The 12,148-nt window shown below is 39.3% G+C and overlaps 1 protein-coding gene across 1 annotated transcript in view; it reads right to left on the minus strand.

Moving 5' to 3' along the window:
- Window positions 1-702: 702 nt before the first annotated feature.
- LOC108678947 (cleavage stimulation factor subunit 3) overlaps window positions 703-12,148 on the minus strand; it is a 22,036-nt gene continuing 10,590 nt past the window's right edge. The window contains exons 4-15 of the mRNA XM_018167445.2: window positions 10,093-10,190; window positions 9,507-9,660; window positions 8,372-8,473; window positions 7,852-7,983; window positions 6,982-7,173; window positions 6,419-6,610; window positions 5,017-5,263; window positions 4,258-4,424; window positions 3,102-3,190; window positions 1,972-2,144; window positions 1,321-1,455; window positions 703-925 (exon numbers count right to left, since the gene is read on the minus strand). Coding sequence (XP_018022934.1) covers window positions 705-925; window positions 1,321-1,455; window positions 1,972-2,144; window positions 3,102-3,190; window positions 4,258-4,424; window positions 5,017-5,263; window positions 6,419-6,610; window positions 6,982-7,173; window positions 7,852-7,983; window positions 8,372-8,473; window positions 9,507-9,660; window positions 10,093-10,190 — 1,902 coding nt within the window. The 3' untranslated portion in view covers window positions 703-704. The remainder of the gene's footprint in view (window positions 926-1,320; window positions 1,456-1,971; window positions 2,145-3,101; window positions 3,191-4,257; window positions 4,425-5,016; window positions 5,264-6,418; window positions 6,611-6,981; window positions 7,174-7,851; window positions 7,984-8,371; window positions 8,474-9,506; window positions 9,661-10,092; window positions 10,191-12,148) is intronic.

Below are 12,148 nucleotides of genomic sequence, written 5' to 3' on the forward strand. Positions count from 1 at the left end.
TTGTACCCTTCGGGAAAGTGCGAGGAAATGTTATTGTTATTCAAATCGATCATTTTGACTTCGTCGGCGAAAGTAACTGAGATTGTTTGTTTCTTCAAATCATTTGGAAGAGTGTAGCTTATTGGAGATTCATGAACAAAATGTGGCCCATACTCGGGAGACACATGAACTGCTCCCCATAGTCTTTGCGCTGCATCGCTTTCTTCAATTACATTTCCATCGAATACTTTTTCTCCTTCGTTTTCTGGATAATGATTTTCAAAAATATCTTGGTCTTGCGAGCAAATGCCATCCATACCATTGCATACGTAGCTCAGACTTGAACCAATATTTTCATTTGATGCAAACGGCTTACCTTCTTCATCATATGTACCACAAAATCTCAAAGCTTCAACTTCATTTTGTGAGCTTGACGTTCCACAAGTAGCTCCTGAAGCCTCTGAATCTGAAGCTGATGTCTTCCTCAAGTTCCTAATTGTTTTTGCTTGCAATAGAAAATTTTCTTCCTTGTTGACATCCACATCGAGACAAAACCTGGGGCCATCAGAGTTTGGGTCTGAACAATTGATATTGAAATTAGTTTTATTTAAATGTGGTGAACTCGAAACTTTCTCTCGCTGCACATTCCTTATCAATTTCATTGAATTCTGAATTTTCTGCGTCATGAAACGTGCACCGCTACCACCACCTACACCAGTGCTGCTCTATCTCATCCGCTTGTGCTGGCGTGCCAAGTAAATATCGTTAGCAAGGTTAGGTCTGTTGTCACCCTCTTCATCGTCGCTGCCGCCACCCGCGCCATTAAAACCTGTCATCAAAAGTTTGCGTTTTCTTTCACCGGTGGTAGAGTCTGTCACCCACTGCACCGACTTCGAGAGGTCGAACAGCCGAATGTTGTTCTTGTTACTGCCACTCCATTGTTCACCTGAGTAGAAATAATTGCGTATTTTATTCAATAATTTCAATCAATGTGTGACTTGTTTAATTAAAGATTAATTTGATCATTTACGTCAATTTAATACTTTCAATTTTACCGCTCAACTGTCCACATGAGTTGAAATAATTGTAGAATATATCTAGTAATTGAAAAAATAGTAATTAAGAAATAAATAATAATTTCGTGCAGGGTGAAGCAAGGAACAAGACCCACCAGTTTCGGGCAGGTTTATCCTGAGGATAAAATAAGACTCACCAGTATTGGGCAGGTTTATCCTGAGGATAAAATAAGGCTCACCAGTTTCGGGCAGGTTTATCCTGAGGATAAAATAAGACTCACCAGTATCGGGCAGGTTTATCCTGAGGATAAGGGACAAGACTCACCAGTTTCGGGCAGGTTTATCCTGAGGATAAGTTCGATGAGATTATCCACCTTCACGAAGGGGCCTCTGAAGCACGACGGTGGAGGCAAGATGGACAGTAAATTGGACACCGTGGGTGGAGGGGGGAAACTTCCACCTGGAATTTAGAAACAAATTTAGTACACTAATAGCTTATTTTTGTTACGTTACTATGGTAACTTAGATATGGATTTCAAACCTGCAGTTTACCGCGAAATTATTTTTTATGGGAAGTTGAGTGGAAGGCATGCAAAACAACCAGTCTAAAAATTGTGTTGCTAAAATTCCAGTAGAAAAACTCAGACCAAAGCACGAGCGTTGCGACTACCCGCAATTTTTAACGTGCTAAGTAAGCTTAGAAGTACACGAAACTGTGGCTAAAATAATTGAGTTGAAAATCACGATCAGCAATGGCCAATAAACCAAGATTGTAGGGTAGCCATTGCTTCAAGAGCCAAACTCAGGCGGTAACCTGTTACAGAGGCTGAATTCAGAGAGTAACCTGTTAAAAGAGACGAATATTCTAAGAAAATAACCTGTTAAACAGACGAATATTCTCAAAGAAAGGGTAACCTGTAATAATAATATAAACTGGAGTAAAATAATAACAAAATAACTAGGCAAGATGCATTACCTGGAATGGGATGTTCACCAGGAACATATTTAATCTTAGGTTTGTATGGAATCATTTGGGAGAAGTCTGGCCTAGCGAAGGCCTTCTCGTTAGGTTCGTGGCTCAGCAGCCCTCGGGCGATGTGAGGGTTGGTGATGGTCACGTGGGTGCTGATGTCGCGATACCCAATGGCCCTAACAACAAAATTGCAAGGGTTTAGGTACGTTATTCATTAATAAATCAAATCATTACCTACCATAAAGTATTCAATAATTGCTACAGGGTGTACCAGAATTAACTGACCCTTTTAATTTGTTAATAAATAAAAAACTAAGAACGTTATGAAGTTGAAACTTGTTTTATTTAAAAGAAGAACATTTTTATGGTAATATTGTATCCTAGTTTTTAAATATAATGTCTTTTAAAGGCCCACCACAATTGTTTTGACAAAATAGGGCTTTTCTCTTCGTTGCTTTCATACCCTTCATTAGTAATTCTGGCGAAAAATTAGTTTTTTTTTCATTAGAAAAAATTATTTTTTTTTTTGAAGGACTGATTCTTGTTTTGAAATGGATCCTGTAATCACGTTGAACTTCTGTTATTGACATCGTCCTGATGTAGGTTTGCAGAATTTTCGTTCTTTCTTCTTTGCTGTAGCGAATCATGATGAAAATTTAAGGCTTGATAATTAAACACAAATTTAGCAAGCTATACAGGATAATGACGTAACTATGATACAATATTACCATAAAAATGTTCTTCTTTTAAATAAAACAAGTTTCAACTTCATAACGTTCTTAGTTTTTTATTTATTAACAAATTAAAAGGGTCAGTTAATTCTGGTACACCCTGTATTTACGTAAAACGTTTGGGACGTTTTGAGATAATATGATACATTGCTTCAATGAAAAATATATTCAAGTAAATGTTTTTAAAATTATTTTCGGGTGAAACGGCTGCTATGACTGAGAAATACATCAAGCATTAGAGCGAAAACAGTTCTAAACAAACAATATCTATTAAATACACTGTATTACAGCATGGGCCAGAGATTCAAGTTACTAAATTAATATTAATGAATGGAAATATACTACTAACTATCAGTAAATTAACTTGTTAATATAAACATTAATATAAGAGCGAGCACCCACTTTAGCTCGTCGTTGGTGCAGGGGTAGAGGTTCATAAACTTGTAGCGGTCAACCTGCTGCGCTGTGTCTTTGCCTTCAAATTCTTTCAGCTGCAAAACAAAAATAATTTTTAGCGCATTTTTTCATGTATGGAAAAAAGGCGCTGTTGTGCTCGTCATGTCCGTCTGTCCGTGACTTCACGGACGGACGAGAAATGCGCTCTCTGTCACTCACTGCAGTGAGTACTGATCTATTTTAATAAATAATAATCTTGATCTATTTTAATAATAATAAAATAATTAATAATAATCAAAAATAATCTTGCAACGCAAAGACATTTGAAGACATTCATTGAGAATACTGCAACAAAAACTCATTTTAGTTTAGTTTTCTTTTCGTGAATATGCGAACACTAACAGTAAAACATTTATAGTAATGCCTGGTACACAAATACATGTCAAAATAATAATATGCGTTTAAAAATTACTTTTTAAAGACATCACTTCTAAAGAATTCAGTGTCTGCGATGTTACATATGTAGAATGAATTTTTAATTTAATTATCAAATATTAAAAAAGTAATTTTAAAATTACATTTAAAAAATCAAATTTTTCAAAATTATTTTTTCTGTCAATTGAATCCTGCATTGTCTCCAACTTTACACAAGTGTGCCAAATGTCAGATCGATTCAAGAGGTAGAAGTGTGTTAAATATCGATTGTAAGATTTGTAGTAGACAAACAACAAGAAGTGAAGTTAAAGAGAAGTGTTAGAACATATCCATAGTAAATTCTAAAACTCAAATACATTAAAATATATTTCCAGTAAATCCAGTAACACAAAAATATTTCTCGACATTTCCGTAGTAGATCAAGAAACTGGGCTTACTACAGAAGTTTCGATACTAACCTTGGGACTTTTAATTACTTAAAGATAAGGTCATGACCAGGTCTATAATATAGTAAATCTTCTTAAATTAAGAAATTTTCAGCTTTTCTACTATCATTCCTCACCATAACCGCCTTGCAAATTATTACCGTTGACTTTGGTTAGGTTAGGTTGCGGAAATGTGGAAATAAAAAATATCGAACTTGACTGGTTTGTCGCTTCTCTACCTTGACGGTGCTGGTGAAAAATGAACATAAATTTCAAATTTATACAATACGCAAGAAACAAACCTTCTGCAAGACGTGCGCACGGCGCTTCTCCACCTTGACGATACTCGCCAGGTCGCCGACGTTGCACTCGAACTCGAGGAACCTGTTCCACAGCCCCACGGTGTCTTCGTTCTTCAGCTGCCCTGACGACAGCACACGCTCGAACAGCACGCGAGTGTTGTTATCCTCTGCAAGTGAAGGAATGTTAGCATCGGCTGAATAATTTAATCAAACGATAAACTGATAATAATAATGATAAAATGATAATATTATTAAAATAATAATAGTATCGTGCCACGTCCTAACAACACACGGTCAAACAGCACGCGCGTGTTGTTATCCTTTGCCAGCGTCAAGTTAATAATTACATCAGAATGATAATGTCAAATGATAGTGTAATCAAAATAATGATATGGTCATGCTCTGAAGACAGTACACTGACACAGTTCTTCAAACGTACTTGAACAATACACGCGTATTGTTTTTCTCTGCCAATGCCGTAGTAGTTTTATCAAAACAATAAAATTATCAAAATTACAATATAGTCGAGTGAATTTGCACGGAACATCATGCCTCTTATTCTGGAGGAGTCAGCAGAGAGATGTGTTAAAAGTGCTACCTAGAACATGACTATAACTCTTACTTCACTAGTCACTAGATTATCAGTAGATAACTATAATTTACTTACAAAAAGTCTCACCATTGAGATGCGACAACAGTTTACCAGTCACTAGATTATTAGCAGATAAATATAATTAATTTATTTACAAAAAGTCTCACCATTGAGATGCGACAGATAGTCCACATAGGACATGATGTAGTCAGGATTATCAGGATGTTTCTTCAGCCCCAACTCGAATATCCTGAACGCGATCTCCTTATTTTTGCTGCAATAATATTCCATAAGAGCGGCTGCGGCGTAAGCATGGAACTGAGTGCGGGAATCTTCACGCGCTTTCTTGAACACTTCGCGTGTAGATTTGATGCCTTCAGCACGGCGAGAGAACTTCATGTATTGGATGTATGCCTGCAATGTAAAGCAGATGATGTCACATGATGAAAAGCTTCATGCAATTTCTATGATCAATTAATCTACGACTCATAACTTGTAACATAAATTGTGACCGAAATAAACCTCAATTCAAATTCAATGAAATGCTCCATCTTTCTCTTATGTTTAATACGTACTCAAGTCTTCATCTTTAACAAGTACTCAAGTAATTATTGAGTCATCCGGATCAAGTACTTAAGTACTTGTATGACTACTTACGTACAAGTCGTACGACTTGTACGACTAAATCAAGTATGACTAATTATTCAAAAATTGGAAACAAAATTTAGAGGAAAAACTGATTTTCAACTTAACAAACTCTCACTATTCTCTCACTATTGGTGAGATGGCATTGGGCTAATATACTTCGAGCGAATTAAAGGCAATGCATACAAGTAAAGATAACGAGGTAATAGAAAAATGTATAAAATAAACATAAGGAGAGTTTACAAACTAATAAGAAGCATCGACAATAAATATGAATAAAGAGTTATACAAGTACTGATAAGAGTAGGGTAACATCAGGCATGCTGATGAATCGCTGGTAGATCTTATGTACTTCCTACTATATAGCCATGTATACTCCTGAGCCCATATGCATACTATTATACGATAATTAAAATTAATATGCGTTTAAAAATTACTTTTTAAAGACAACACTTCTAAAGAATGCAGTGTCTTTGATGTTACACATTTACAAAAAATTTCTAATTTGATTTATAAATATAAAAATAAATTTTCAAAAATTTTTAATGTATAAAATTTTGTAAATTTTCAAAATTATTTATTCTGTCAACTGATTCATGCACCGTCTCTAACTTTATAAAAATGTGTAAAATCTCAGATCGATTGGACAGGTGTGTCAAATATGGAGTATAAGATTTGGAGCAGAGAAAATTATCTTTATGCTTTTTTAAATTGAACTAAATTTTTTTTAATTCTAATATTATTTATTCTGTCAATTGATTCATGCATTGTCTCCAACTTTACCCAAGAGTGCAAAATTTCAGATCGATTGAAGAGGCAGAAGTGTGTTAAAAATCGATTATAAGATTTGTAGCAGACAGACAAACAACAAGAAGTGACGTTAAAGAGGAGTGTTGCATTAATTATAATTAATTATATACTGACAAGCGTAGGGTCAACATCAGGCATATTGATGTATCGCTGGTAGATCTTGTGCACTTCTTGGTAGTGGAGGCGCGACTCCTCGAAGTCTGCGTACGCAAAGTACAGCAGTTGGTTCTTGCGTAGCGGTCCTGAGATAGCGCGCTCGTAGATCTGGCCAGCTTCTTCGCTGAATATCTTGCTCGCGTTCACGTCCTGTACATAGGGATATAATTAATACCTACGTACATTATACACATTACACACAAATAATACACTACATACATACTGCTTTTACACCAAGTAGAGTGCCACACTCACCTCCTTTTTGGAGAGTACCTTGTAAGACTCATAGAGGTAGAGGATTGCACTAACCCTATTTTCCGAGAGCACTTTGCAGGACTCGTAATAGTAGGGGGCTACACTCACCCCTTTCAGAGCACTTTGCAGGGCTCGTAGAGGTAGAGGGCTACACTCACCCCTTTTTCAGAGAGCACTTTGCAGGACTCGTTGAGGTAGAGGGCTGCACTCACCCCCTTCTCGGAGAGCACTTTGCAGGACTCGTAGAGGTAGAGGGCCGCACTCACCCCTTTTTCGGAGAGCACTTTGCAGGACTCGTAGAGGTAGAGGGCCGCCTCGTACCAGATGTCAGGGTGGTGAGAGAGGCACAGCAAGCATTGCTCGTAGGCAAACCTCACACGCTTCGTCACGAGCGTCTGGTCGTCGGTGCGCAGAGGATTGTCCTTTTCCCAGCTGATGTAGCGCTTCCAAACCTCGACCTGAAGTTAAATAAAATTATTCACAAATTTAATTAAAGACAATCGTAATTATTTTGTTATCCTCTTTGAAGTTATCGTTGCAGTCTCGTTAGCCGCAGTACAGTTTAATCATTTGTGATCGCCTACGCTTCTTGACCAGTTCTTGCCTCCGTTTCATCAGCTATCACCTATTTAACTCCTGTAACCAACATAAGTTATCACACCATTTTCAACTACTGTTGTCACATCTGTTTGGTCTCCTCAGGCGGGCCAGAGGGTGGCACACTAAGCAAGTTTCTTTTGAGGCCTCTCCTCTAGTCAGCCATTATTATCCCGTAATCTTTATCTGTAATCACCAGTTTCTCTACTGTTAACTCACTAGTTTAACTCTGTTATCTCACCTATTCAACAACTGTTATCTCACCTATTCAGCTACTGTTATCTCACCTATTCAGCTACTGTTATCTCACCTATTCAGCTACTGTTATCCCACCTATTCAGCTACTGTTATCTCACCTATTCAACTACTGTTATGTCACCTGTTCAACTACCGTTATCTCACCTGTTTCCCTACTGTTATCTCACCTGTTCCCTACTGTTATCTCACCTATTCAACAACTGTTATCTCACCTATTCAACTACTGTTATCTCACCTGTTTCCCTACTGTTATCTCACCTATTCAGCTACTGTTATCTCACCTGTTTTGTCTCCTCAGGCAGGCCAGAGGGCGGTACGCTGGGCAAGTTTCTATTCAGTCCCCTGGTCTCGGTCTCCATTTCTTTGCCCACGCGCTTAGCGTTCATAAAGTCGCGGCCACGCTCTATGTTCATCTGAAATATTTAAAAGTATAAATTAACCGTGTAAATAATGTTAAAGGTATTTTGAAATGACTATCGTATGCCATTTACTGAGATGAAATATCAAAAGGTTTAAATTAACCGAGTAAATAATCGTAAAGGTATGTTGCAATGAAAACGGATGCATTTACCATGTTGAAATTTCAACGTAAATTGAAATTGACTGCAAGACTGAATATTTTTGTGGAACAACATAACATAGACGGAAATGAGTATCCTGATGTACAGATGAAGTAGTAGTTTATGAAGTAAACAGTATAGTACGTAGAAATATGCGGTCTCGTACATTGAATATATTCTAAAACATTATTGTTAAGTAATAATAGATAATATAATAATCTTATCAATTTATTATACGTACCTTCTCAGCGATGATAGGGTTAATGTTGCGCTCGAATTCGAGGTAGTCTTTCCAGAGCGTCTCTATGTTTGACATGGGCGTCACCACGCCGCGCTGGTAAATCTGCACGAATATTAATAAATATTAATTAAGTAATAAATATAAATATACGTCATTATAGTTATTATTAATATTATTGTTACTGTTATCAATCCGGTATCAACTAACTTCGAGAGCACGTTACGCATGAGTTTGATAGCTTGCGAAAAAATAAAAAGGAAGAGAAGGGATAAAAATGTCTAAGTACAAGATTCAAAGGCTGTTAAATGTTGTATGTATGTTAATTAGGCAATTAGTGTAATTAGTTGTTCAGTTATCTAATATCGGAACCACGATGATACCACGTCGGAGTCACCAACCCGCGCTAGTAAATCTGAAGGACCACTGTTTGTTTAGGAAATAAAATCTGTGTGGCTTGTGAACCACTTCGTTGGTGTAAAGTACTTTTAATTAATAACGAGCTTCTTCACGGCAATAACCAGTAGTTTTATTTACAGTTTTGTATTATCTAACATTAGATCAAAGGAAATAATGTGTCTGTGCTTTCCTACAACGTTTGAGTTCTAGTAAAATACACAACTAGGAAGTAATTGAAATAAGTAATTCCATCGATTAGAATTTGTATTTCATTGCGATCATAGACTCATGTGACGTAGTATGTATTATCCCAGCAATGTTCTCAGCGGGAGTTTACTCATGACCCACTTTGTTTCGTGACCCACCTCGTCTCGTGACCCACCTCGTCTCGTGACCCACCTTGTTTCGTGACCCACCTCGTCACGTGACCCACCTCGTCTCGTGACCCACCTCGTCACGTGACCCACCTCGTCTCGTGACCCACCTCGTCTCATGACCCACCTCGTCTCGTGACCCACCTCGTCTCGTGACCCACCTCGTCTCATGACCCACCTCATCTCATGACCCACCTCGTCTCGTGACCCACCTTGTCTCGTGACCCACCTCGTCTCGTGATCCACCTTGTTTCGTGACCCACCTCGTCACGTGACCCACCTCGTGTCATGACCCACCTCGTCTCGTGACCCACCTCGTCTCGTGACCCACTTCGTCTCGTGACCCACCTCGTCTCGTGACCCACCTTCCTAACAGCCATGATCTTCTGGTTCTCCGCGTAGGACCCTACGACCTCTACATTCTTCAGGAGCTGCGCGTAGTCGTTCCAGAGGCTGTAGCTGTTGTAGTCCATGCCGATCTTGTCGATAGCGAACTCGTAGGCCTGCGATAACTTCTCCCTGCACGATAACAACGATAACTGCGATCACGATACTGTGAGATAATTTCTCCCTGCACGATAACAACTACGATCACGATACAGTACGAGACTGCGATACCAACTGCGATCGATAACAACTGCGATCGCGATACTGTGAGATAACCTCTCCCTGCACGATAACAACGATAACTGTGATCACGATATTGGCAAGGATAACATTTTAGAATGGTTAAATTGGTTATTATCACTAAGCTTAGGCGGCATAAGTATACATAGCGGCCTAAGTACACATAGCGGCCTTAGCGCACGTAATGTCTTTCATATATGTAGCGGCCCAAGTGCACGTGACGGCCGATTACCGTCTGTGATTGGTGGGTTCAGCTGGAAAAGCCTTCAGTGATTGGCCACGAGGGTTGCAAACTGAACTATTTTTGCTAGTCCTGCAACATACCTGTAAGTAGGCAGGCTGGACTTTGTCTCCTTGACGTAGGTGATGTAGAGACGCCACAGCTCGATGTTCAAAACCTTCGTTAAACATCTCTGGAACAACTGCAACAAGAACGAACTTTTTATAGATCAATACTAAATTTATTAGAGAACTTTTTACATTTCTGTCGAAATATGTATCGCGAACATTTATAGTTTGTAGTTCTAACACGTTAACATAACCGACGTTTACTTCATTGTCACGAAAATGGAGTGGTTAAAAACTTATTTTCACTTACACTTATAAATCAAGGTCTATTCAATATGTTTTTTCATTATTTTGTAGCGGTGATTACAAATGGAGTATTGCCTTGAGTCATATCAACGTAAAAATACGGCAGTTAGAAGTAAAGAAATCTTATTGACGTCGACGGTGTAAAAAAACGTCGCGCAACAGAGCGAGGGGTCTGTGAAAATACATTCGCGTTGTCTGCTGGGACGAGGCGACAGAATACTAATTAAAAATCACCAGAATTCACAGGTTGCTGTTAAGCACAAAAATTCACAGGTTGCTGTCACGCACAAAAATTCACAGGTTGCTGTCATGTACAAAAATTCACAGGTTGCTGTCACGCACAAAAATTCACAGGTTGCTGTCACGTACAAAAATTCACAGGTTGCTGTCACGCACAAAAATTCACAAGTTGCTGTCACGCACAAAAATTCACAGGTTGCTGTCACGAACAAAAATTCACAGGTTCACTCCAAAAAAGACCGCAAGTCAACAGGATAACAAAGTAAAATCCGAACCCGGAAATGAGACACTGATGCATACTAAGCGAAATAATAATTAGGACTGTACAAATAGCGATGCACTTTTCACCCTTGTGTGAAACATCCTGAGCCAGTTCCATCCGAGAGGGCGTATCAGTACTACGCGTAGAAAGTGCGTCATTATATGGACAATTGCTTCATTTTCTAGCTGCAAAATACTGCACGACATTCAAAGCCCTCAGTAACACAAAGGGATGATGCTGACGCAAAATTCAACAAGTCAAAACGAGAAAAAGCAATAACAAGAGTAGAAGAGAATAAAGCATCGGTCGAATAAACTGTATCTAGCTATTTCCACTCAGAAAAATGAGCGAGACAATCCTAATAGCGGTGTACATTTTGAGCTGGTGAAGGTCATAATGACACAGTTTGCCCAAAATATTATTACCGCCACGTCCGCTCTCTGCTCGTGCTGTGTGTAAGGTATAGTGGGTAACTATTTGGACAATGACCCACAAATGCGTTCGAGTGTACACGCTGCTCTTCATTCCGACCACCGCATTCACCAAAGGCCGTCCGAAACCAGAGAAAGCCTTTCATAAAAATTGCCTCCACTTTGAAGTAAATTTCGCGGGAGAATTGAGGCGTAGTGGAGGCCGAAGCCTGGCGTCTGATCTCAACTTATGAGAATTTCAAGCGTGCTTCACGCGAGCAGACGGTTAACCTGACACGAGTTAGCCATTATGCTGCGCTAGTTAACCTAGCCCGAGTCTCTCTGATGTAGCGTTTAACCTTACTCGAGTTAGCCTTTATGCCGCGCTAGTTAACCTAGCCCGAGTCTCTCTGATATAGCGGTTATTAACCGCTCGCGTCAGGTTAACCGTTAACCTCACAAGCGTTAACCTTCCAGATGCGCATGTCTGTGAGCAGAATATACCGAAGTGATGTGTAATGCGTTCAGTAGTTAACTAAAAATCATTGTTTTTTAATCAACTATAGTATATTTATTTTGCGCAACTTGCTACATATCCCAAACACAGACTCTAGTAAAAATTGAAAAAATAATAAAAAATATTGCTAGTAAGAGCGGCTGATTTATACCAGGAGGGGCAGAGGGCAGGAGGCAGGAGGGGCAGAGGGCAGGAGGGGCAGAGGGGCAGAGGGACAGAGGGCAGGAGGGACAGAGGGCAGGAGGGACAGAGGGCAGGAGGGACAGAGGGCAGGAGGGACAGAGGGCAGGAGGGGAGAGGGCAGGAGGGGCAGAGGGCAGGAGGGGCAGAGGGCAGGAGGGGCAGAGGGCAGGAGGG

Source organism: Hyalella azteca, unplaced genomic scaffold (assembly GCF_000764305.2).
Source record: "Hyalella azteca isolate HAZT.00-mixed unplaced genomic scaffold, Hazt_2.0.2 contig16235, whole genome shotgun sequence".
Lineage (NCBI taxonomy): Eukaryota > Metazoa > Arthropoda > Malacostraca > Amphipoda > Hyalellidae > Hyalella > Hyalella azteca.